This window comes from Bos indicus x Bos taurus, chromosome 17 (genome assembly GCF_003369695.1).
Source record: "Bos indicus x Bos taurus breed Angus x Brahman F1 hybrid chromosome 17, Bos_hybrid_MaternalHap_v2.0, whole genome shotgun sequence".
NCBI lineage: Eukaryota > Metazoa > Chordata > Mammalia > Artiodactyla > Bovidae > Bos > Bos indicus x Bos taurus.
In genome coordinates, this window is record NC_040092.1 from 2,865,207 (window position 1) to 2,891,056 (window position 25,850).

Consider the following 25,850-nt stretch of genomic DNA (forward strand, 5'->3'; position numbering starts at 1 on the left):
GCGCGCGCCTGCGCGACAGACCCCCCCCCTCCTCCTCCCCGCGCGCGCGCGCCCTCTTGGCTGCGCGCCGGCGCCGCCTGGCGGGCGGGAGGGGAGGTGGCAGGCGTGTTTGCGGGAGGGGCGCACCTCTTTGCTCGCGTACCCCCCCGGAGGTAGAAAGAGAAGGGGAGGCGGGCGGGCGGAGACGAGAGAAGAGTGCACGATCTGGCAGGGGTGGGGGCAGCTATGTGGGCGGTGGTGCGTCCTGCCGTCTAGACAGTCCGATCCGGGCAGGGGGCGTGTGCGCTCGGCGCACCTGCGAGATTACAGAGCCCCGGGCCGGCACGTGTGGGGAGTATAGACACGTTCGCTGCGCCCCGCTTCTCGCTGCCTAGGGGAAGGGAGTGGGGCGGGTGAGTGCGGCGGCCCGGCTTGTGGGGAGGGGGCGGCGGCCATGGAGCGAGTGAACGACGCTTCCTGCGGCCCGTCGGGCTGCTACACCTACCAGGTGAGCAGGCACAGCACGGAGATGCTGCACAACCTGAACCAGCAGCGCAAAAACGGCGGGCGCTTCTGCGACGTGCTCCTGCGGGTGGGCGACGAGAGCTTCCCAGCGCACCGCGCGGTGCTGGCCGCCTGCAGCGAGTACTTTGAGTCGGTGTTCAGCGCCCAGTTGGGCGACGGCGGAGCTGCGGACGGGGGCCCCGCTGACGTGGGGGGCGCGGCGGCGGCCCCGGGCGGCGGGGCTGGGGGCAGCCGGGAGCTGGAGATGCACACCATCAGCTCTAAGGTGTTTGGGGACATACTGGACTTCGCCTACACCTCCCGCATCGTGGTTCGCCTGGAGAGCTTTCCTGAGCTTATGACCGCCGCCAAGTTTCTGCTGATGAGGTCGGTCATTGAGATCTGCCAGGAAGTCATCAAACAGTCCAATGTGCAGATCCTGGTGCCCCCTGCCCGGGCCGACATCATGCTCTTTCGGCCCCCCGGGACCTCGGACTTGGGTTTCCCTTTGGACATGACCAACGGGGCAGCCTTAGCTGCCAACAGCAATGGCATCGCAGGCAGCATGCAGCCCGAGGAGGAGGCAGCGCGGGCAGCTGGTGCAGCCATTGCGAGCCAGGCCTCCCTGCCTGTGTTACCTGGGGTGGACCGCTTGCCCATGGTGGCCGGACCCCTGTCCCCCCAGCTGCTGACCTCACCTTTCCCCAATGTGGCATCCAGTGCTCCTCCCCTGACTGGCAAGCGAGGCAGGGGCCGCCCAAGGAAGGCCAACCTGCTGGACTCAATGTTCGGGTCCCCGGGGGGCCTAAGGGAGGCAGGCATCCTTCCGTGCGGCCTGTGTGGGAAGGTGTTCACTGATGCCAACCGGCTCCGGCAGCACGAGGCCCAGCATGGGGTCACCAGCCTCCAGCTGGGCTACATCGACCTTCCTCCTCCGAGGCTGGGTGAGAACGGGCTGCCCATCTCTGAGGACCCTGACGGCCCTCGAAAGAGGAGCCGGACCAGGAAGCAGGTGGCATGCGAGATCTGCGGCAAGATCTTCCGTGATGTGTACCATCTCAACCGGCACAAGCTTTCCCACTCGGGGGAGAAGCCCTACTCCTGCCCCGTGTGTGGGCTGCGGTTCAAGAGGAAAGATCGCATGTCCTACCACGTGCGCTCCCACGACGGGTCCGTGGGCAAGCCCTACATCTGCCAGAGCTGTGGGAAAGGCTTCTCCAGGTGAGGAACGGCGCACCCCCACCCCCCATGACTTGTCCTAGCCCCCCTCCTGGAACAGCCAGCTCCTCGCCAGCATCTGGGGATTCACTTGGCCTTGTGGGGCCACATCAGGTTTGGGCAGAGGGTTTTAACGATGCTGACTTTTGAGATGGTGTGGTCACGACCCGCTTTCTCTTGCCTCGGGGGACGTTCTCTGGCACTAGGCGGGCCCTGCTGCTCTTCCTCGGGGCCTTGTGGGAAGGGGCCGGCTGTGGCCACAGCCGCCGGGCCTCACCATTCTTCTCCCTGGGCTCCCTTTGTGTTTCCGGCACCAGGCGAGGGGCCCCCTCTGGGGGCGGGAGGCCGGGCTCCTCCAGCGACTTTCCCCGCTTGAATGGCTGCCTGGCTGCCGGGGGAGGGACTGAAACAAGTGCCTCTGGGACGGCGTAGGACCCCACCCCCACCACTGGCGGTCCTGGGCCAGGAGACCCCGGAATCACGGGGCACGGAGTTGGGCACCCAGAGTCTTCTGAACAGCGAGATCTTTGATATGCTCTGACCTGGTGGTTCCAGAGCCTACCTGAACCCACAGATCCCCTTTATGTGCACTGGACGGAGGGGGAAGAAGGGCAGGATGTCTTTTTAGATCGACTTTTTTACTGAGACTGATAAGGAACTTGCAGACTTGTCTGCCAGCAGAGGGTTGTTTTTCCTCTTAAGAGGATATTCAGAATAAAAGGCTGGTTTTAGCTTGCCTGGGCTCTGAGGGCCTTGTGTGTCTGAACACCGCCATGCAGAGAACTCCCTCAGAGGGGCCCCAAGCAGGAACCAGTCATACCGGTCAGGCAGCCCCTGCCCACCTGCTCTGTCGGGCATCTGGTTTACCAGCCCAGCTGGGGACTTAGGGCTCCATTCCTTGGCCTCTGGGGACTGAATTCCATCCGGGTGGCATTCATTGGCTGCTGTGGCGGGAGAGGCTGGGGGAGGGGAACATGGAGTTTCTAAGGGGCTTTAGTCCGGACAATGAAGCACACACAGCCCCTCCCGGAAAGGCTGCAGCAAGGCAGCCTGGTCTCTTTCTAAAGCCCTGTCCTTGGGACCTAGAAATCACGGAGTGTCTGGGGGTGGGGGCGGGCAGACAAGGTCAGAGACAAATGCTCAGCTCATTCCCTTCCCCCTCTAGAGAAAACCGGGCCACAGAGGCCTGGGCCTCAGGAGCCAGGGCTGCGAGCTGACTTTCCTTTGTCGTGCAGGGGTAGAGGGGGAGGTCTGGCCAAGCTTGCAGCCCCTGTTCTCTGGAGGTCTTGTTCTAAAGTCTCTCTTGGTCTCTCTTTTCCAGGCCTGATCACTTGAACGGACATATCAAGCAGGTGCACACTTCTGAGCGGCCTCACAAGTGTCAGGTAGGGGCCAGGCCGGGGCAGAGAGGGAGCACGAGCCCGCTGGCGTCTGAGCGGGCCTGCCGGCTGACCGCCGCTGTGCACACCTCCCTCTGCCCCCTCCCCCTGCCCCCCTCCCCCTCGTCTGCTCTCCTCCTTTGTTCTCCCCTGCCCCCTCCCCCCAACTGCTGATGTCCCCTCCCTTCTGGTTGCTGGGTCCTGGTTCCCACCCGTCTCTGTCTTCGCTCTGCTGCTTGGCTGTCCTCTCCTGGCGTCTGCCAGTTCCTTGGATGGTGGGCCGCAGGGCACACGTGTCGTCCTGGGGTACTGGCAGCCCACCGCGTCCGACTTTGGTTCCCGGCGGTTCGCAGGGGCCACCGTGGGCAGAAGTGGTTTCGGAAGGGCTCCTGGTGGCCCGGCCCGCACCGCTTCCTCTGTGTGCCTGGCAGCCTGACCCGGCTTGGCGCTCCATCTGGGTCCCCTCGGCTCAGGCACCTCGCGGTGGGGGTGGTGGCAAGGAGGCAGGGCGCTGGTGCTCTCACCTCTGCACCGGCACCTGCTTAACCTGTCCCAAGCCACGTGTGCGCGCAGCCAAGGGCTTCTGAGAACTGGAGAGCGAGGTGGCTTCCTGTCCTGGAGAGCTCTTTGTGTAGCAGTAGGTAGGGGAGACTGAGCCAGATTCTCACCCTTGGTGTGTCTGCCTGAATGGTATCTGGGTGCCCTGTGGTGCCCAGAAAACCAAGCTTCCTCTCCTGGCCATTGAGCAGTCCTGTGTGGGGGGAAAACACGACTCTCTCTTTTCCTTGGTCATCTTCCCTTTCCTGGGCCGAGTTCTCACCATCTCAGGCGAGAGACAGTTGTGGGGTGACCTGCTTCTCTTTATCCTGTTGGTGGCAAGGAGGGAGTGCTCCGGGGAGACCGACAGGGAGGGCTGGACGTGCTGCAGGAGGGACGGGGAGCCCCAGGGGGCCAGGCATGGCGGCGCTCCTGCAGGCCTGCCAGGATGCATGTGCGCTCGCTGCCTCCTCTCTCTCTGACTCTCCGCTACGGAGCACGTTCTGACGCCCAGGTAGTGTGCTGAGCAGCCCAGCAGAGCAGGAGGTGCCCAGCGGGCAGTGGGGGCGTGCCCGGTGGCCTGGGGGGGTAACCTGCACTCTCTGCCCTTTTTCCAGGTGTGGGTTGGGAGCAGCAGCGGCCTGCCGCCCCTGGAATCTCTTCCTAGCGACCTGCCATCATGGGACTTTGCCCAGCCTGCTTTGTGGAGGTCGTCCCATTCGGTTCCTGACACCGCCTTTTCCCTTTCTCTAAAAAAATCCTTCCCAGCCCTTGAAAACCTGGGCCCGGCACCCTCCAGCAACGCTCTCTTCTGCCCAGCCCCCCCAGGATATCTGAGGCAGGGCTGGACGGCCTCTGAGGGTGGCCGGGCCTTTACCCAATGGCCTGTAGGCTAGCCGGGCCTCCTGAGAAGGTCTTCTGTGGTGGGGGCAGCGGGCTGGACCTCCTGCTCCTGGGAGAGACCTGTCCACTGTGCCCAGCTCCTCCTGGGTACTCGGGCTCTTCCCCAGCTCAGGGACCCCCATGTGGGGGCTGCAGGGAGCTCCTTCCTGGGCCCGCCGTGGTCTCCGTGTTTCTTTCAGGGCTTTCGGGCCTTGCTTCCCCCCTTTAGCTGATGGTACCCTGGGTGTCTGCCCCTGCCTGGAGGCCAGTGCCTCCCCTCCCCTGATAGCACCTCCCTGAAGCCTGGGGTTTCTGGAAGGGGGCCTGGCCTCCTCTCCTCCTACCCTGGGAGTGAGTCCTCCTCCTGCTGGCCAGCCCGAGCTGCCTGCTTCCCTTCCACTCACACAGGTCCTGCTTTCCTTGCTGGCTCGTGAATTAGACGGTTGTGGTTTTGAGTGTCATTCATTAGCAGGTCTGCTCAGGAACTAGACTAACCAGTAGCTTTACCTTGGGTCATCCTGATACATGGCTTTGGGGGCTGATAAAGCAGTTGTAGACCCTCCCCCTTGGATCCCAGTGGTGTGTCCTTTAGCCCCCTTGGGCTCTGTGGGAATAATAGGAGTGATGATAAAAGTTTTCATTCTAACATTTGAGGCTTTGTGTGTTTTGTCTTTGGTCTGTGTCATAACGCTGACCTCACGGTCTCTTGGTGTACGTGCCTGCCCTGCCCTGCCCTCCGACACACACACGCTCACAGGGCCGTGGTCCCGCCTCCAGCCCCACAGCCAGAACCCCCCTGACGGTGACCTGGCAGGTGAAGATGTGCTGCCCCTTAGGCTTAGGCTGGCCAGCCAGGTGTGCCGGGGCTGGGTTAAACAGGGCAGGGGAGTCTGTTTTGCATGGTGTGTGTGCTGAAAGCATCGGAGGTGAAGAGACGGCTCGCTGGGAGTTGGTTCCTGGGGCCCCTGGCAGGGCTGGGCACGGCCATACCTCTCGGCCTTCCTGGTGCCAGAGAGGCAGCGGTTACGGGGACTGATACCTCAGCCTGAGGGCAAAGGTCCTCCGAATGCAGGGGCATTGGAGGCTCAGCCTGGCGGTGACACACCAGTTTCCCTGGGGTTTCATGATGCCCCAGCACTGCTCATCTGCACGTGCTGTGGGCTGGACCTTCCCCCCACAGGGAGTTCAACCTGACACCGAGAGGCTGGAACAGCTCAGACCTCTCCTGCTGCTCCCCGTGGCCCCACTTCTCAGGGGCTGGTCGGGGGTGGGGTTTGGGCTGGAGGGATAACTCATTAGGAACTGAGGTGGGAATAAAGGAACTGACATCCTCCAGAAGGGGGCCTGCTGGGCCCCCACACGTTGCCCTTAAGACTTCTACCCCGAGGCTGCCAGACTCGAAGGCCACCGGCATAGGGTGTGCCCCGGTGTCCCTGCTACCACTTGGGCCCCATTCCCAAACTGCTCAACCCTTGGGAGTCTGGGACTTTTGGAAGTCTGGGATGGGGAGAAACTGGTAGGGCGGGGAGGGAGCCTGGCTGGGGCTGTGGGTTGAGTGGTGACGACCAGAGGGGACTCAGGCTGGGGGGCCCTGGCCGGTGTACCGCTGGCAACAGCAGGCTGCCTGCACGCGGGGCTGGGGCCAGGCGGCCGTCCCAGCACCACCGGGCCGGGGTCCTGATCCTGGCATGGTGCCCTGCCTTCTGCCCCTAGGACAGGGGCTGCCTCTGTCTTGAGTGGCCCCAGCCTGGAAGTTCTGGGCACCCCGTCTTTGAGATCCATCTCTCTCAGCCTTTCTGCTTCTTTTCCTGAGTCAAGTAGCCAGGCCCTTTATGCTCGCTGTTGTGTGAACTTCTGGCAGGCCTGGACTTGGGCACTTTCTCAGTTCCTCCAGAAAACCTCTGGTTCTCCGGCCAGAGGGTCAGTGCTGGCATAGAGAAGCCAACCACCATTCCAGCGTGGCTTTGTAACACAGGAAACGTTTTCACATTTTCTTTTTCCAAGTAGCAGATTTACACTCCTAATGATGCTTACTCAGGCTCAAGTTAGCTCTCATCCCTTGAGAGATAATCAGTGGAGGACGGGGTGGGGAACCTCAGCCTGGTCTGCGATTTCAGTTTTGCTTAGCGAATCCCCTAGACGGATAATCCACTTGCGGATAATTGAGGTTTGGTTGTCCATTATCTTTTGTTAGCAAAGCGTGACAGGTAGTGTTTATAAGGATACGTCCCAAAAGAAAGTTGGCAACGAGGCTTCTCCCTCACCTCCCTCTGGCGGCACCCTCTTCCAGAGAGCACGGAAGGTGGAATCCTCAGTGTGCGTTTTCAGCTGCGTTTTCTTACACCTGGTCCGTGGTTGCTTCCTTTCTTGAGTTGTGTTGCGTGGTGTAGATTACACTGCGCCTCGTCACGGGATGGGTGGTCCGCGGTCACTTGTCTAGCAGAGCCAGCTCTCATCCCTTCTCCCTGAGGTGTCCACAGCGCCCCTTATCCTGGTTTACAGTCTGGTGGGCTGGGTGAGGGAAGAATTCTGTTTCCCCCAACTGAGGCCATGAGACCAGACACCCATGATGCTTTCTGAGTCATGTGAGTGCCCAAGTTTCCCTGCACAAATCCTGTCACCTCTGTCAGGACAGCCTGGCCCCCAAGGGCACTGATAAAAACTACCAACACCTTTCACCAGAAGACACCTCTGCTGAGGCTGGAGGTGGTCAGAGCATGGGCTCGGGCCGGCTCTCAGTCCAGCTGCCCCAGGTCCTCGCAGGACCTCTGCCTGCCTGCCTGTGGGTCGCGGAGGGTGGGAACACCCCAGGCTGACCACGGAGGGGAGGGCCCTGGCCCAGCAGTAGCTGAGCCCTCTGCTTTGTGCAGGTCGCTCTCAGAACTTAGCCCCTCATTTGTCAAATGAATCAACTCAACATGTGAAGTAGGTGAAAGCAGTACAGTTGACCCTGGAACAACGTGAAGGTGAGAGCGCTGACTCGGGCTCAGATACACACGCACAACTTAGCAGTCGGCCTCCTGTCCCTGTGATTCCTCCTTGTCCAGGCTCCTCTTCCTTGGGTTCGGCTGATTATAGGCGCTGTACCACCTATCACAGTATTTACTAGTGAAAAAACCTGCATGTAAACGGACCCTTGCAGTTCAAACCCTTGAAAACTGTTCAAGGGTAAGCTGTATTTTATTAGCGTAACTTGTTCTATTCACATCTGTGACATTTGTTCAAGACATAACGGCCAAGAAGAACAGAGGCGGTCCTGACACACACATCTGGGGCCGGGGTGGCCACCTCGGCGTCTTCTATCTCCACAGCATCTCACACGTTTGTTTCTCGCTTTGATTGTATAGTGAAGCAACAGATAAACGCTGTACGTGGAGACAGTGTTCAGACGCTTACCTTAAGGCCTCGGGGGTCTCAGGATCTGTTTCTGTTCAACGGAGACTGTGGGAGCACCTCCATTCTAGCCAGTTGATGGGGGTGGCCCGTCTTCAGTGAGTTAATGTTCTGTCTGTGATGACCTTAAAGGTGAATGTTGCTTTCTCTTATGGTTCTAAAACAGTAAACACACACATAGGGAGAAAAGAAATGAAGTCAACCTTGACTCAAAGCTGAGACATATGCATGGAACCAAAATAGTTTGAAGGTCATCAGATTGAACCCTCAGGGCTTTCCCGACATTCTGTGACCTCTAGGGCTCTGTGCAGGCCCCGGCTTGGGCGGAACGCTGCGGGTAGATCCGGGACTGAGACTGAGTCGAGGGACCTGGGGAGCTGAGTGCAGCTCCCAGCTGGCGGGGTCAGGGCACAGCCAGGCTCGAGGGCCACCGTGAGGTACTGTCCGTCACTAGTACCTATGAAGGCGGAGCCTGGGCCTGCCCGGCACAAGGGGCACTTGGCCGGCGCAGGCGGTGCTGTCCCGGTTGGCACCAGTCCTGGGAATTCTCCAGATGCCCCCCAGGAGCCTCTCGGTCTCTGCTAATTTTCACATTCGCGCAGTTGATGCTGTCCTTTCATGGGCTGCTTTTTCAATGCAAATGCACGCGAATGTTATGAAGAGTAATTTCTGTTCTACCCTGCCTTTCCTTCCCATTTCCCCGTGGCCGCAACTGTCACTTTTGAATAAATAGTGAGTAAATGGAATTCTTCGTGTGAGGCAACCAGGGGAAACCCAGGGTGGAGAAGGTGAAGACTGCTCTATTTACATGCCAGCAGCTCTTCTGTAAATTCACTTACAGCCAGGGCAACTAAAGTCAGTTCTTAAATGTTCAAGAATGAAAAGTGCCTAGCTCTTCGTTTTGCAGAACTCAGCCTGCCATGAACCGGGCGTGTCGGGGGCCAGTGGGAACCAGTGATCCCAGCTCAGGGGTCCTGCGGGGAAGACTGTGGGGAGCAGGAGCGGCTTGCTCGGCATCTGGGCAGGAAGCCTGGGCCACCTGCCGAATTCTCTTTGTACAGGGAGTTCCTGTGTTGGTTGGAAATGCTTTGTGGCACGGTGTGCTCAACGGGGAGTCAGGTGTGGGGCCAGCTTTTACCTCACCCCGTTCTCCTTTCTGCCCTCAGACCTGCAATGCTTCTTTCGCCACCCGAGACCGCCTGCGCTCCCACCTGGCCTGCCACGAAGACAAGGTGCCCTGCCAGGTATGCGGGAAGTACTTGCGGGCGGCGTACATGGCAGACCACCTGAAGAAGCACAGCGAGGGGCCCAGCAACTTCTGCAGTATCTGTAACCGAGGTAATCGCCCTGCTGTTTCCTCACGTCGGGGGGCGGGCCTGCGCCCCGCCTCAGGCCCCACTCTGCACAGCCACCCTTCCCGCCCACCCCACTGAGCGGTGAACACCTCACCCTCAGCTAGCTGTGTGTTGCCCTTTCCTTTCCCGTCAACTTGGGGAGCTTGGAGTGGGAGCTCCCAGGAGGTCAGCAGGCGGGGACAGGAGAGAGGTGTTTCCCAGGCTTGAGGCCCATGACGCACCTGCTGCCCCGGGGGCAGGATGGATGCGCTGAACCACTGAGGTCGGTGGCAGTTGTGAGACCCCCGAGAGGTAGGAGAGAGAGAGACTGACCCGAGAGCCGTGCCGGCTGAGTCACAGGCATACGGGTGAAAGTCAGCAGCCAGGTAAAGAGCTCAAGTCCGTAGGTAAACAAGGGCCGGAACTTTCTAGCATAAAAATCCAGACCCGGGCAGACTGTGGCCTTGACGAGGGCAGAACATGGCAGGTGCTCGGAGCAGGGCAGCGTGCTCGCGGCCAAGGTCGGCCTGGCTGGCGTCTGACTGTCGTGTTGGGTGAAGTCGCCTCTGCCGGGCCTGCCGGCTGCCGGAAGGGCTGAGGCTCGTGTTGTCTGAGGAGGAGGCTGTGCCGTGTCTGCTGACGGAGTCGGCGCGGCTGTCCGGCGTGCGTGAGGCAGCTTCTGCATGGTGCGCTTGGCTTGGCTGGGAGCGGGGGACAGGGCTGCGAGTCCTGTTTCCTGGGACGCGCTGGTTCCAGTGCTCCTGGAAGTCCTATGTGTGGCTTCACGGGCTGACCACTGAGCCAGGAGGCGGGGGACCCTGGGTTTCGCCGGCCCCTCCCACCTCACCTTCCTGTACGACCTTGAACTCTCCCTTCCCCTGTGTCTAAGGCTCAGTCTCTTCATCTCTACAAGGGGTTGAGAACACCCCTTTGCCCACATCACAGGGCTGTTGTGAGGATCCCGGGAGACGGGGCGGGTGACCGTTCTCTGGGCCCTGCAAGCCACAGCACACTCGGGAGGCCCTCCTTTGTCGCCGTGTCGGGAGACACAAAGCTCTCCGACACTCTGGTCTGGACCAGGCACAGCACCCCTGCGGTCCTTGGCCGGGGTCTCTGAATCCTGTGGAGGGTGCCTGCAGAGTAGCCAGGTGTTCCTGCTGCCCTGGGCTGGGTCCACCCCCCACCAGGACTGCGCACTTGGGGTTTGCCTTGAAGGTTGCCGGATGCCGATGTGTGTACCACCAGGAAGTGCTGTGGAAGCGGGCAGGTTGGGAGGTGGTCAGAAAAGCTGCGGAGGCATCCGTCCTATTTTCTGCATGTCCGTAGAGGGCAGCGGGGCTGCCCGGCTCCGGGAGGAGACGGTTCCTTGTCTGGCTTCCTCTTCACGCCCCTGATGGCTCAGGCCCGCTGCACTGTGCTGCCAGCAGGCACTCTGTCAGGGTTTCAGAGTTGACGTTCTCAGCCTCAGAGTCGGCATCGGAGACCAGAGGTGGGAAACCGGTGCACGCGGAGGAGGATGCCAGTGAGGAGACTGAAATGAAGCCTGGATTACAGAGGCAGGGAGATGGGGTGGGGGCCCAGGGCCACAGCCCCTGGGGACCCTGCTCAGGAGGAAAGAAGAGCTGAGAGCAGCGGGGAGCAGGAGGGAATGCTAACCCAGTCAGGAGACAGCTGGTGTGGCAGAGCCAGCAACTGCTGAAAGTCAGGCTGTGTTTGCCCTGCGCTGGTGAAGAGGACTGGGCGGCGGCCACAGGCCACGTGGCTCCGGTGGGTGGGGGTGCTGGTAGAGTAGAACCAGAGCCCTCCTTCCCTCAGAAAAGCCCCTGGATCTGGACTGTAAGCAAAGCAGCTTCGGGTCCCAGCGTCAGAGCAGAAGTCCTATTCCTCTAAGAAGAGAGAAGTCCAAACCACCCTGGGTCCTCAGAAGGAAGACAGTCTTGGTCTTCGTCAGAAGAGAAGAAGCAGGGTTCTACCTTAGACTCATTCCTTGGGCAGAAATTCCTTTCCCCCCACAAAGAGGAAGAGGAAGGCAGTTTTTCCAGGAAGAGGACGGGCCACTGGGACATGGAGACCCTGGAATCAGATCACAGGGAGCTCTGGGCTGACCTGTCAAAGCTGTGACGCAGGTGCTGCCGCAGGAATTAGGTGGATATCCTTCTGTCTGCGATGGACCAAGCGGAGGGTCAGCCCGCCGATCAACAGGTGAGGCTGGATCAGGTCGGTTTCCAGGTGTCTTCTGATAGCCTGCAGTCCCAGCAGTCCTTGAGCAGTCAGCTCAACTACTCACCCATCTGCCTGTTTGCAGCCACACAGAAGACTCTTGCCCATGAAGAATGGGAGAGAGCAGATCCCACGCTGGAGACAGATGATCTCGTCTTTGAGCTGGAGACACATCGGGACATGGGCCGTCCCATCTTAGAGGAGATGAGTCCCAGCAGGGGAATCGGATGGCTGCAGAAGCCGGCTCCCTCACGTTCGAGTTGAGGAAGTCAGCCAAGTTGAATGGTGGGGACGACCTGGTGTAATAATTGCCATGCTCTCCCTTCTTCTGAAGTTTCTGTGGTAGGCCGTGTACACGTGCGTGTATCCTGGGACGAGGGGGAGCACGTTGGGAGTCTCCCTTTGACCGTGACCGAGACAACATTTGCACCCACGTGTCACTGCTCCACGGGTAGGGAACGCCGTCACTCCAGCCAGAGGCGAGCACACACATTGTCACCAACAACAGGTGTGCCATCTCCTGGGCCGTGCGGACACAGACCTGCTCAGAGCCCTCTCCAGCACAGCTCAGCTGGGCGCGGCCCCACCAAGGTGTGGACCAAGAGAAAGCAGCCTCTGACCCCCGCACGAATGTGGAAGCTGTGAGCAGAGGGTTTGCCTCCAGAGTGGGAAGTGCACACACCAGCCAAGGACATGCCGCAGAGGCCCAGTGGCTTCGTGGCAGTAAACTCTCTGCCCCTGGAGCGTGGGAAGGTAGCCCGTCGGCGATGGGGGTGTCACGGGTGTGCTCGAGCCCCATCACCCCAAACCTTGTATCATGCGGCCTCTTTGGTTCTTGGTTAGTCAGTGATGGACAAGCAGGTGAGTTTAGAATTCCGGCCAAATGTGTCTGGCTTCAAAGATGTGTTTGTGGAAAACTCAGCTTTCAACCCAGAACTTGGCTGCTGAGCTGCCGTGTGTTTAAATTCTGGGCTCTAGGTGGCAGCTGTGGATGCTGCCTACCACCCACCACGTGGCTTTGCTATAGATAGTAAGCAGTCAGCAGCTGGGGCAGAGTCAAGGGGACCCAGCCACGTGGTCCCCAGACTGTTTTCCAGGAAAATGCAGTGAGCTTTCATTGAGCATCTGCTGTGTCCCCAGCACAGCTCTTCCCACAAGGAGTAGATATAATAGCTCCTGGGGCTCCTTCCCACCTCTTCTGTCCCTCTTGGCTGCCGTGGCCCTGTCCTGGTGTGCCAGGAGAGTGGTTCGCTCCACTTCAGAGGCCCCACAGGGATGAAGAGACACAGACTGCCTGCTGAAGCGGTGTCATCATATCAGCAGAAGTCTGATATTTCTGCTGCCTGCCAGGGCACAGGGCTGAGGTCCTCCATCCTGTGGGCCTTCGCTGCTCCTTCTGACCACAACCTCCCTCGAGGGAGTATTCCTGTGGGACCCTCAGAAGCCAGTCTGTTCCCATGCTTGGCCGCAGGCAGACCACCCAGTCACAGCGCAGGACAGCATGCTCTACTAGGCAGGGCGGGACAGTAGCATCCTGTCCCGGAGGATTTTCATCAGGAGAGGAAGCCCAGTTCACCGTGTCCCCCATTTCCCTCCAGAACCACAATTGCTACCATCGGGAGCACGTTTGTTAAATGAGATTCTACAAAAACCTGCCTGCCAGTGCAGGAGACCTGGGTTTGATCCTTGGGTTGGGAAAATCCTCTGGGGGAGGGCATGGCAAGTATTCCAGTATTCTCGCCTGGAGAATCCCATGGACAGAAGAGGCTGGTGGGCTACCAGTCCATGGGGGTCACAGAGTCAGACACAACTGAAGCAACTTAGCATGCATATGTGGCAGAAAAGTGCAGGAATTTAAGTGGTGGTAACTGAGCCTGTTGCACAAAGCCCGGGGATGTTTCTGGGTCCAGGACCAAGATGCAGGGACCATTAGACAGTCTGCCTAGTGGTGGTCCCCGGACTGGGTCCAGGCTCTGCCATTTAGCAGCTGTACCTGTGGCTGTGAAGCACAGCACGATACACACAGTATGCAGGGCCTGGCATGCCTCTGTCACTGGCTGAAGGTGACCTTTACTGAACAATAGTTCCAGCAGCATTTGAAAGCCAGGCCAATCCAAGCATTTTTAAAACTAGTCTCAGGGACTTCCCTGGGGCTAGAACTTCATGCTCCCAATGCAGGGGGGCGGGCCCTGGGCTCGATTCCTGGTTGGGGAACTAGATCCCACATGCTGCAACTAAAGATCTCGCAAGCCACAATGAAGACAGAATAAATAAACATTAAAAAAAAAACCCAAGTCTTGTGCACACGTTCACTGTACTCTCCAGCCACTGGCCCATTGGTTGTGGGCCCACTGCTACCCTGTGGCTACAATTTAACGAGAAAATGGAAGTACCCAAGGATATGTCAGCTGCCTCTGGACTGAAGGGATACCATCAAGGCACTAGCACTGCACGTGGGTCTTTTGCAAAGTTTTGGTTCCTGCTGAAGGCACTTCTGGATCCTTGGCTGTAGGGGGACTTGATGTCACAGCTCCTTCCCGTGACACCCCAAGTGGAGTTCCTTTGGTCCAGCCAGTTCCATCTCCCAGGACTCATTGCTGCTGCGGAAGCGTCTCAAGGCCCAAAGTGACCTCGGAGCATCTGAGTGGGGCAGCTCCCAGATGGCGGGGTTGCCTCTCCCCAGTAAAGACAAGGACTGTCCCTCTTCCTTCTTCCTTAAGTGAACCTGATGGATCCTCCAAAACCTAACCAAGAAGACCACTGTGAATGAGAGATGACTGCAACCCTCCTTTTAAGACAACTTCCCATTTTCATTGTTCCTCAGAAGGTCTAAACAGTCACTAAACCCAGTCACTCTGCAGGTGAGAAATGAGCAGAATAGAGCTGGTCCTGACCATCAGGAAAAGGGGGACTCCGGAGGCGCTTCTTTGGGACTTCATTTTGCCTGCGTCCAGTCTCTTGTGCAGATGGTTTGCCTTCGTGTTAGGCAGCTGGAGTCCCGCGGCTGCCCTGGAGTCCCTTGTGTTTTCCTGACTGTGTTTCTAGTCAGGTCCCCGCAGCTGGTGTGGGGCTGTGAACCATCCGCTCTGACCACTGGCCCCCTTGAGGCACTGAGCGGTCTGGAGGCAGCGGGCCTCTGGCCCCGGCAGGAGTGGGATCTCAGACCCTCCCTCCAGGCGGACTCCACCGCAGCCTTGCGGGGCAGGCTCTGCAGAGACGCCGACTCAGGACGGTGCCGCCGCCCTCCTGAGCCTGGCAGTGGCTCCCGTGGCTGCGGCGCTCTTGAGCCAAGGAGGGCCCCTGTTAGAAGTGCTAGCCCGCGCGGCCAGAGGAGAGGCGAGGGGGAAGCAGAGAGAGGTGTCTGTGTGCCGGCCGCGGATCTCATCTCCTTTTGTCTTGTTTAGGTTTCTCCTCTGCCTCCTACTTAAAGGTCCATGTTAAAACCCACCACGGTGTTCCCCTTCCCCAGGTCTCCAGGCACCAGGAGCCCATCCCGAATGGGGGAGCAGCGTTCCACTGCGCCAGGACCTATGGCAACAAAGGCAAGCGACCCCTTGCTCTGCACTTTGCTTCTCTGCGCAGACTGTGTTGTGGGGGCGCTGGGCCGGGCGTGGGGAGGCGGGAAGGCGGCCGACTTGCTGGCCGCCTCGAGGAGGAGGCTCGAGATCCGAGTGGCAGTGGCCTCCAGGACAGAAGTCACAGTGGGGGTCTCACTGCAGGGCACTGCCGAGATCCAGCCCCCGCCTCCTCTTCCCCAGCCCTCCCCCCTCGCTCCTGGCCAGTCCCCACACCTAGAGCCCTGAGGGACGCCCCCGGCCCAGGCAGGAAGAGGAGCCCTGCATGATGAGCCTCTGGGCCTGTCCGTTGCCTGTGGCCCTTCCAGGAGGGCGTGGTGCTGCGGCTGAACGCTTCCTTCTCCTTTGAGCCTGTGGGCAGGGGGAGCCAAGGGCTGGCTTCCCCCTCGGCAGGGGCCTTTGGCTGCTGTGGGCAGCCCTTTCCGGAGAGCCTCTGGCCGCGTTTGTGAGATGCATGGCGCTGACTCCGACTCGGTTTGCGTAGAGCTCCCTAGGCCCCACCTCCACTGGTTGATTCCGGTTGTTCCGCGGTATTTCAAGTTGTGGTTGCCTTGTGGGTGATGCCCAGGCTTGGCAGAGAGCAGAGCTGGCATGCTCCACACTCCCATCACAGACCTCCCTTCCCGGCATGGCGCTCTGAACCCAGACAGGAAGCTGCTTTTGGTGGAGGATGCCCGTGTGGGCCGGGCAGGGCAGATGAGCAAGGGCTGTCCTAAGGCCGGCTTGTCCCGGGCCCTGCGTATGGACAGCAGCCGATGGAGTTGTTCAGTTCCTTCTAAGCTGTTGTGCTTTGACCAGTTGGCCCGGAAGGCTTCTGGCAGGCGGAGGCGCGGAGGGCAGGGCGTGTGTTCGCAGCGTCGGGAGAAGGACCGGCTCAGCCTCAGCGGTCGATGGGGTCTGCCTGGGTCGAGGAGCCCACGGCTCTGGTTCTGCCTTGCTAGGGCGCAGCCAGTTTGGTGCCGAGGTGAGGTCACCGACATACCTGTTCAGCATCATTACCACAGCTGTTTTACCCGCAGAGGCACCTGAGAGGGCGCCTAGGAGTTGGGCTCTTGAGTTCTCCGGGTGGAGACAGTGGAGGCCCCCTCTCCATATTCCTTGAAGCAGGCTAAGATGGCGGTGAGCGGTTCAAGTGCGCCTGCGTGGAGAGTCCGCGGCGACGGAGGTCAGCGGCCCCAGGCCCTGCTGCCTCACCCCCCCGTAGGCACGCCGGGCTCCCCGACTGACCCGCTGCACTTCCGTGGGTTCTGCTGGGCGGTGGCTGGTCATCAGCTGCCTTCCACGAGTCTGTGAGCTGGCCCCTGGTGACCCCCTCCAAGGGGGCGTCCCCAGAGCCCGGCCTCACCCGCCCCTCTGTGTTCTGTTTCCTCCTAGAAGGCCAGAAATGCTCGCATCAGGATCCGATTGAGAGCTCCGACTCCTACGGTGACCTCTCGGACGCCAGCGACCTGAAGACGCCCGAGAAACAGAGTACCAACGGCTCCTTCTCCTGCGACATGGCGGTCCCCAAAAACAAAATGGAGTCTGACGGCGAGAAGAAGTACCCCTGCCCCGAGTGCGGGAGCTTCTTCCGCTCCAAGTCCTACTTGAACAAACACATCCAGAAGGTGCACGTCCGCGCCCTCGGGGGCCCCCTGGGGGACTTGGGCCCCGCCCTCGGCTCGCCTTTCTCTCCCCAGCAGAACATGTCTCTCCTCGAGTCCTTCGGGTTTCAGATCGTTCAGTCCGCATTCGCCTCGTCTCTGGTCGACCCCGAGGTCGACCAGCAGCCCCTGGGGCCCGAGGGCAAGTGAGGCAGCCAGACAGACGCTGCGTCCCTGCGGAGACAGCCGCTGGGGACGGCTGGGAAATGCTGTGAATGCGGAGGGAAGTTGTGTCTTTGGGTTCTGTAGCTGAGAAGATTTTTATTCGTTTTTAACTACCCCCGCTCCAGCCCTGTCGCCCCCACCCCCCACCCATCCCCCAATGGTCTTTAGAAATAGATTCTCATCTGATACTCGGCAGAAATAACCTGCAAGACCCGGTATGGGATGAGGGCAAAAAACACTACACGCGGGCTTCCCGGGGGAGGCCAGGGCCGGTTTCTCCAACGGGCAGCCCCCGGTGCTCGTCATTCTCAGTGGCCCCAGCCCCACCCCCACACCTGACAGCGTCCTGGGACCTCGGAGAGTCCAGTCCCCTGCCCTCCTTCTCCGACCCCTCATCCCCCCTTCTCATATCCCTCCACAGAAGCCACAGTAGGGTCTCTACCCACTTACACAAAGCTGATGCCCAACTGTTTTTAAGGAAGCTGGAAGCCCGCAGCAGCGTCCCGTGGACCGTGGGGGCAGTGCCCTCTGAGAGCCCCTCTGAGCTTGACATTTGACCTGGAGGGCCCCCACCCTTTCTCTGAGCCCTACCTGAAGGCTAGCATTCTGCCACTAGGACAGGCTTAGCATTGAGGACACTCCAACCCCAAATTCCAGTTCTTCTGTGATTTTTTAACCATTCAACTTGCTGTTGGGTTTTAATTCTCTAATTATTATTATTATTATTATTATTTTTTAGGACCAGTCGTAGTGAATTGCTACTGAAAGCTATCCCAGGTGATACAGAGCTCTTTGTAAACCGCAGTCACACTTTAGGGTTAGGATTAAAACTTTGTTTAGATGTACCATAATTAACTTGGCTAGTTGATTGTTTGAAGTCTATGGAAGAAATAGTTTTATGCAAAATTTTAAAAATGCCAGTCTGGTCAGGGCGGGCGGGGCTCTCTGTGCTGTTGGAGGGAGGCAGAACGAGCGAGGGTGGACATCATGCACCGTGGTTGTATCGCACGGGAGCAAGCCCGGGTCAACCCTGTGACGTGAACTGACCTGATCAGACTGTATTAAAAACATTAGTACATTACATTACTCTGCCTGCTGTCCTGACTCTGTTTTTTTCAGCTATGAGGGTCTCTGGGACTGGGGGATGGGCATCTGAGCCCCTGCACCCGTGTGCGGTCCCGGGAGGCCTCTCTTCCGCTAGGACCGACAGGTGGGTGCTTCCCTGCAGACTGGGCTGCCAGCGTCCACCCACCCTCTCCCCTTTGTCTTCACTGCTCTCTGCCCCAGACCCTGAGGTCACAGTGGTGCCCAGGATACACTCATGGAGCTTGAAGGGAGAGAGACGGGTAACCAGTAAGCAGACTTAACCACAGAGTCCAGATAAACATCCAAGGTAGGAGAAGTGACAGCAGGGGAGCAGGTGCGCGCCCCAGGCCCGTGAGAGGTGGATGCCACTTGCTGGGGAGCAGCTGAGCCCAAGCGCCGCAATTGCTCATCCTGAGCCGTAAGCTGCAATCACCAAGGCCGCACCCTAGCTCCCGGGCTCCACAAGAGGAGCCGCTGTGATGAGAAGCCTGTGCGCTGCAACTAGAGGGCAGCCCCCGCTCTCCACAGCTAGAGAAAGCCTGTGCAACAATGAAGGCCCAGCGCGGCCAAAAGTAAATAACAACGTGTTAAAAAGGCAGCGCACAAAGGGACAGGAAGACGGATGGAACCCCGGACATCCTGAGGAACCCCAGGGAAGAGGGAAGTCCCAGAACTCAGAAACAGCATCTCACCTCCAAGCAGGTGGAAAGGAAAAGTGTAACGATGGGAGGGAAATAGACCAGAAGTAAACCAGGCGCAAAGTGATTTAGACCCACGTTAATATCAGTAATTACATTGTTCTGGCTTAAAGGTAAAGACTGGATTTTTTTTTTTTCTTTTTTAATGGAAATAGAGTTGACATGCGTGATGAGAGTTTTGGGTGTACCGCATAGCAATCTGTGTATCATGAAACAATCACCAGGATAAGTGCAGTAACCACCTATCCCCATACAAAGTTATAACATTATTGACTGTGTTCTTTACTATGTATATTACATTCTTTGTGGCTTGTTTTATACCTGGAGGTTTGTACCTCTTAATCCCCTTCATCTATTTTGCCCCCACCTCCCATAGCTGGATTTTCTTTAAAAGCCCGAAGCATCTACAGGAAATTTGGGGTAAGTGGCTGGGCTCTGTGGAGTGTGTGATGCAGGCTTTGGGCCCTTTGGGGTGAGTGTCAGAGGAAGGACAAGGCTGGGAGGGAGCCTGAGCTGAACCCTGGGCCTAATTCTCAGCACAGCCTGTGAGGTGGGGCCCATTACTCCCCCTCCTGCAGGTGAGCAGATGGGCTGAGAGGTGGAGGCACCGCTGCCCTGCCCCCAGCACGCCCTCGCCCCATCACACGGGAAGGGGTGCCGGCAGGATTCACACTCAGTTCTGTCCTCTGACTCCAGGGCCTCTGGCCCCAGCTCCAGTGGCAGTACCTCTGCACATGGCCATACCTGGCACAGAGCTGCCTCTCTTCCCCACCAGGCTCCCACGACAAGGGCCTGCACCGGAAAAAAGCTGCAGAGGAAGTCAGGGTCAGTGCCAGGAGTGCCCGAGACAGTGAGGGCACTCTCCATCTCGAGACTGACCCCCTCAGCTCCCGGGTCCCCTTGTTGGTTAGTCACCAGGCCGTGTCCTGCTCTTTTGGGACCCCATGGACTGCAGCCCGCCAGGCTCCTCTGTCCATGGGGTTTCCCAGGCAAGAATACTGGAGTAGGTTGCCATTTCCTTCTCCAGGGGATCTTTCCCACTCAGGGATCCAACTTGCATCTCCTGCTTGGCAGGCAGATTCTTTACGGGTGAGCCACCCGGGAAACCTGGGTCCCTCTGAATGAAGATGCTCGCGCACCCCCAGCAGTCTGCTGGACTGGCTCTGGGCAGACCTGTCACACCAGGGAACCTGTCCAGCCACTCACTGCCTGGTGGTCTAGGCTAGGACAGGGGCACTGGCCTTGCCTCCCCACAGTGGTGATAACCCACAGCGGGGCCCTGTGGCACCAAGGGACCCCAGCACATATGGCCACCAAGAAAGGTGACCACCGACAGCTGGGAGTGGGGGTGCCTGAGGCAAGTCTCGGGTGCTTCTGAGATTCTTCCACAGCCGTGGCGATGCTCCACGCCTTGGCCTCCTGACGTGAAGGGGGGCCACAGCACTGACCTGGGAGGTTGTATTGAGGCTGAATCACACACATCGAGCACATCCCTGGGCGTGAGTGGGCCCCAAGCCTTCCCTGGCCCCCTCTGTTACTACTCTGCCCTTTTCTCTCCAGAGCCTTGTGCGGTCCCCAGAACTATTAATAACTTTCCACATCAGCTCGATTCCTCCAGACTCCCCGCTCCAATCCTACACTCTCTACGGGGGCTGCAGCACAAGCCCCTACTGGTGCGGACCTGCAGTCACAGCCCAAACTTAACAAGAGTAAGTGCGATAGCCGCCATACCAAGTGCCAGGTGCCCTTCTGAACACTTTACACTTATACACCCTCACAACCTCCCAAAGAGGCAAGGCTGTTCTTACCCTTGAACAATGTGCCCAGAACACACAGCCTTATGGGGCCTTCAGTGGTGCGGGGCAGGGGCTGGGACTGGCCCTGCACTGGGGTGAGTCCTGACCACCAGGCTCCACACTCCCCACCCCTTTTCAGCACCTCCCAACTGGCCCAGCCCCGAGCCTTTTCCCTGAAACACCAGCCACCTGGAAGGCTCTTCCTCCACAGCCCTGTGCACCTGAGTCTTAGCGTCTCCGTGGCCGCCTTCACCTCTGCCCTCCCCTGACCTTTCGCAGTGCCGCACCGGCCCCCTTCCCCGGACTGTCACCAGAGGCCCTGGCTCTCGGTGGGCTCTGAGACTGCCAACGGGGCGAGGGTCCGAGTACCACCTCTTTCTAACCCGGTAGCCTCTGGCAGGCGCAGCTCTTACTCTCGAGGCCGCTGTGAGGATTACACAGGCTGGTTCCTGTGAAGCACGTCAGGAGACATTCAGAAGGCTCCCTCCTAGTTCACCTGCATCGTCCCCTCCACCAGGCTATACCCACACAAAAGCACAAGAGCAGGACCAGCAAGTGTTTTCTGTGAAACAGGAGGGTACACACCTTCAGCTCTGAGAGCCCTGTGGCCGCTGTAAGGAGCAGCCAGGCACAGACACAGCTGGGTTCCCACAAGCCTGCATCAATGGACACTGAGGTTCGAACATCATATGCTTTTCACGCGCTACAAAATATTCTTTGGGGTTTTTTTCCAACCAATTAAAAATGTAAAGATCATTCTTAGCTCAACCGTCTTATAAAACCTGGTGCATGCTGGCTCCCATATAGCCCGAGTCGGCTGACCACCACTCGAGACCAGCCTCTCTTCCTGTTCCTCCGGCCTCCCCTGGCTTCAGAGCTCAGACTTCTCTCAGACTCGGGGCCAGCCAACTGCGGGCTCACAGTTTATGTGAGTAAAATGGATCGGACACCCAGAGCTTATGATTTCTTGGTCTGCTGATCAGTCCATTGATCCCCGCAGAGCGCAATGCCATGTCCCCCAAACAAGGTCATTCAAAGAACTCCAAGCCCCATACAAAGGAGCACCTACTGTGCCCAGAGCCAGACCTGCCTGCCCAGTTCTCTGGTCACCTTGTTTTCATTCATGTCTCCTCTGGGGGAAGGGGCGGGGCAGAGGAGGCAGGTCAGAGGGAAGAGGGTGGGCGGGGAGCCGGAGAAGTGGGGAGTGAGGCCAGCTCTGTCCCCGTCTGCCCCAGCTTTCCCCCTGGCTTCCCCACAGGCTTGTGTTCACAGGCACCAGGATAAAGGGCCAGGTCTGGCAGTGAGCTCAGAGTTTCAGTTCTCTCCAGTATTCCTGCAGGAGGAAATTCCACAGTCCTGCCTTCTCTTATGCTGGGTGGCCACGTCAGACTCACCCTAACGCTATCCCCAGGGCCCCGCCAATTCCCGCCAGTTTTCACATCCCAGCCAGCCACCCAGCACCTGGCAGCAGGCCTCCAGAACTGGCGTCTTCACACACCCCGCCTCTGCCCCGCTCTCCGTGGCCAAGGCCTGACTCTCCCGGGCCCTCCCAAGGTGCCTGCTGGACCCTGGGAGGTGGTCCTCACTGGAGAGGTTCAGGGGGCAGGATGTCTGTCTGGATCTGCATCTCCCACTAAACTGTGTGAAAGGAAACGCCAAACATTCACCTAAGGGACGAATCCGTCCTGACCAAACAAGGCTCCTGGAGGATAAGGCCGCTGAAGGGAGCCACCACAGGAGAACCACGCACCTCTGCTGCAGGGAAGGCCTGCTGCCTGCATTCCGTCCAGCGCCCCACACGGGGGAGGCCACACGGGCAGGGGCCAGGCCTGCAGCGCTGAGGGCGGGCCTGCGGGACCGACCACACCTCCGTCCGGCTGGCACGTTCCTTCTCCTCTGCCTCTCTCCTCTCCCGGGTCGGAACCCGTGCCCTGAGCCTGCCCGCCCCACCCCGGCCCCCATGATGCTGCTCCAGGCACGCTTCAACCGGAATGGATGCCGCATGGTTCTTCCAGAGGATTCCGGCCTCCGTCACTCTCGGCAGTCTTCACATGGCATTCTTGATTCTTGGAAGCCTTTGCTTACGTTCACATCCATTTGAGTGAGTAATCTTTCAGATTTCAGCTAAAAAACTGCCCGACGTCCACGCTGAGGACCACAGATTCCACACGCGGCAGGGCCTGTTTACTTCTTTTTGAGCTTTTCTCTGGATGATGATAAACTATTTGCCTTTTCGTGTCATTTCCATCTCCTGTCTACCTGAGGAGCTCCGTTTTTTTAAAGAAAATAATTCTATCTATTTATTTATTCGGCTGTGCTGCATCTTCACTGCTGCCCGGGCTTTTCTCTAATTTCTGCGAGCGGCGGCTGCTCTCTAGTTGCTGTGAGTGGGCTTCTCATTGCAGCCACTTCTCTTGCGGCTCTAACAGCCGCAGCATGTGGGCTCAGCAGGTGGGGCTCCCGGGCTCTAGGGCACAGGTTCGGTAGTGGCGGTACACGGGCTTAGTTGCTCCGGAGCATGTGGGGTCACCCCAGACCAGGAATTGAACCTGTGTCTCCTGAATTGGCAGGTGGAGTCTTTATCACTTGAGCCACCAGAGAAGCCCGAGAGGAATGCTTATTCATCTTATTCAGCTCAGGTGGCCCCTTGCCTGTACGGCTTTCCCCGCCCTCTCCAGGAGGGAGGCAGCTTCACCCTCACATCACTGCTCTGCGCTATGCACCGTGCCAGGGGCCCCAAGTACCTCAACAGCCCCGTGGTTGAGGAATGCTGCTGCTGCTGCTCAGTCGCGTCAGTCGCGTCCGACTCTGTGCGACCCCACAGACAGCAGCCACCAGGCTCCCCCGTCCCTGGGACTCTCCAGGCAAGAACACTGGAGTGGGTTGCCATTTCCTTCTCCAATGCATGAAAGTGAAAAGTGAAAGGGAAGTTGCTCAGTCGTGTCCGACTCTTAGCGACCCCATGGACTGCAGCCCACCAAGCTCCTCCATCCATGGGATTTTCCAGGCAAAGTACTGGAGTGGGGTGCCATTGCCTTCTCCGGTGGTTGAGGAGTAGGTTCTGTTTAATCTCACAGAGGCCCAGAGAGGTCAAGTAATTGCCAATGTTCACACAGCTGCGCGGTGCCAGAGTCAAGACCCGAATCTTGAACTGTCTGACCGTGGATCCCAGGGCCCCATCCCTAAGTGCCATCTCCCTGTTCTGCATAATTTCTACTTTTACATCATCTTTTTATGGATCCATCTCCCCACACGGGGCCAGGCTTCGTTGCAGACGGGGTTCGTGCAAAGATAATTCATCTCTGTGTTCCCAACACCTAGAATAGTGCTTGGCACTCAGCGATGGCTGATTCATTTGACAGATGTTCTGAGAGGGCGACGTGCCAGGAAGGGCTGAACTGCTCTCACGGCGCTCGGCTGCACGGGGAGGACAGGACGTGGGACACGCACACACAAGGAAACGTCCGAACCTCCGGAGAGGATGTGACAGCAGAGGGGAGAGGGAGATAAAGGCTCTGCTGGTTTGCAGGAGGTCTGAGAAGGTGGTGGCCCTGCAGCAGGAGCCTGGAGCAGGCTTCGACTCAGAGATGTAGGGGTGGGGTGGGGGGAAACGGGGCGGGGACTCAGAAAAGGAAGGACCTGGGCAAACACACGCTTGACGCCCAAATAACAGCTGACAATCACAATGACAAATGCCTTCATATCACTGAGGGAGAAAAGGGCCATTTCTGACTGTGTAGGGGCTGCTGGGGAAAGTCAGCCAGCAATCAGACAGTGAAGAAGAGCTGGCTGGGGCAGACCATGCTCCATGGTCTGAACAAAGACATTTTCCTAAGAGGAATTCTACAGCCAGGTTTAAATAACAAGTCTTCCCTCCCTAATAGCTCCCTCATTCATTGAGCACACGGTTCTTCTGATTCTCATGACTGTGACTGGTGCAGTCTCACCCAGTACTCATTTCACAGATGAGAAAATCGAGGCTCGGGACTTCCCTGGAGGTCCTACAGCCAAGAGTCTGCCTTGCAATGCAGGGAATCGGGTTTGATCCCAGGTCGGGAACTAAAATCCCACATGCCACGGGGCAACTAAGTCCAAGCACACTACTGAACCCTCTTGTTCTAGAGCCCGTGTGCCACAACTAGAGACTCCATGCCACAACCAGAGATTCTGCATGATGCAACAAAGATCCCATGTGCCACAGTGAAGACCGGATGCAGCCAATTAATTAATTAGGGCTTCCCAGGTGGCTCAGGGGGTAAAGAATCGGCCTGCAATGCAGGAGATGCACGCGACCTGGGTTCGATCCCTCGGTCAGGAAGATCCCCTGGAGGAGGGCATGGCAACCCACTCCAGTACTCTTGCCTGGAGAATCCCATGGACAGAGGACCCTGGCAGGCTACAGTCCATGGGGTCGCAAAGATTCAGACACGACTGAAGCGACTGAGCACACACACAGCACCTGGGAAGCCCTAAATGTCATTCAGTTCAGTTCCATTCAGTTGCTCAGTCGTGTCCGACTCTTTGCCACCCCGTGAATCGCAGCACGCCAGGCCTCCCTGTCCATCACCAACTCCCGGAGTTCACTCAAACTCATGTCCATCGAGTGATGCCATGCAGCCATCTCATCCTCTGTCGTCCCCTTCTCCTCCTGCCCCCAATCCCTCCCAGCATCAGAGTCTTTTCCAATGAGTCAACTCTTCGCATGAGGTGGCCAAAGTACTGGAGTTTCAGCTTTAGCATCAGTCCTTCCAAAGAACACCCAGGACTGATCTCCTTCAGAATGGACTGGTTGGATCTCCTTGCAGTCCAAGGGACTCTCAAGAGTCTTCTCCAACACCACAGTTCAAAAGCATCAATTCTTCAGTGCTCAGCTTTCTTCACAGTCCAACTCTCACATCCATACATGACCACTGGAAAAACCATAGCCTTGACTAGATGGACCTTTGCTGGCAAAGTAATGTCTCTGCTTTTGAATATGCTATCTCGGTTGGTCATAACTTTCCTTCCAAGGAGTAAGTGTCTTTTAATTTCACGGCTGCAGTCACCATCTGCAGTGATTTTGGAGCCCCAAAAAACAAAGTCTGCCACTGTTTCCACTGTTTCCCCATCTATTTCCCATGAAGTGATGGGACCAGATGCCATGATCTTCGTTTTCTGAATGTTGAGCTTTAAGCCAACTTTTTCACTCTCCTGTTTCACTGTCATCAAGAGGCTTTTTAGGCTTTTTTTTTCCTCTTCACTTTCTGCCATAAGGGTGATGTGTCATCTGCATATCTGAGGTTATTGATATTTCTCCTGGCAATCTTGATTCCAGCTGGTGCTTCTTCCAGCCCAGCGTTTCTCATGATGAAATGTCATTAGCCATTATTATTATTCCTTTGAGGAGCCAATTCTCTGAAATGTCTACTGTCACTTGAAGAGGACCCCTTCACTTGCAGAAC

The 25,850-nt window shown here is 58.2% G+C and overlaps 2 protein-coding genes across 13 annotated transcripts in view; one reads left to right on the forward strand and one right to left on the reverse strand.

Annotated features, from left to right (window-relative positions):
• LOC113907299 overlaps positions 1-25,850 on the reverse strand; it is a 50,315-nt gene that overhangs the window by 9,223 nt on the left and 15,242 nt on the right. For 4 of the 7 annotated variants that reach the window (XR_003515154.1, XR_003515153.1, XR_003515148.1 and 1 more), the window contains one exon: positions 7,661-8,049. Coding sequence is in view for 2 of the 7 variants with exons in the window: in XM_027566262.1 (XP_027422063.1) it covers positions 8,019-8,049; positions 9,469-10,166 (729 nt within the window). In the remaining 5 variants the exon portion in view is untranslated. Of the gene's footprint in view, positions 1-7,660; positions 8,050-9,468; positions 11,138-25,850 lie in introns of those variants that run through there. The other 3 variants (XR_003515147.1, XM_027566263.1, XM_027566262.1) reach the window with 3 other exon arrangements.
• Positions 177-17,915, forward strand: PATZ1 (POZ/BTB and AT hook containing zinc finger 1). 6 transcript variants are annotated; one of them, XM_027566251.1, is made up of 5 exons: positions 180-1,704; positions 3,023-3,086; positions 9,059-9,230; positions 14,851-14,988; positions 16,399-17,915. In XM_027566251.1, the coding sequence occupies exons 1-5, from the start codon at positions 434-436 to the stop codon at positions 16,812-16,814; spliced, it is 2,061 nt and encodes a 686-aa protein (XP_027422052.1). In that variant the 5' UTR covers positions 180-433; the 3' UTR covers positions 16,815-17,915. The 6 variants fall into 6 exon arrangements, with proteins under 6 accessions (XP_027422057.1, XP_027422052.1, XP_027422051.1 ...); XM_027566250.1 differs by having other exon boundaries at positions 182-1,704; positions 16,396-17,915; XM_027566254.1 differs by having other exon boundaries at positions 183-1,704; positions 14,916-14,988; positions 16,396-16,751.

What these genes read in the sequence shown, in the direction of transcription:
- PATZ1 (XM_027566250.1), top strand. Translation starts at nt 434, where the DNA reads ATGGAGCGAGTGAACGACGCTTCCTGCGGCCCGTCGGGCTGCTACACC. An exon ending in CTGCAGTATCTGTAACCGAG is followed by an intron (nt 9,231 to 14,850) that starts GTAATCGCCCTG and finishes TGTCTTGTTTAG; the next exon opens with GTTTCTCCTCTGCCTCCTAC. An exon ending in CAGGACCTATGGCAACAAAG is followed by an intron (nt 14,989 to 16,395) that starts GCAAGCGACCCC and finishes GTTTCCTCCTAG; the next exon opens with AAGGCCAGAAATGCTCGCAT.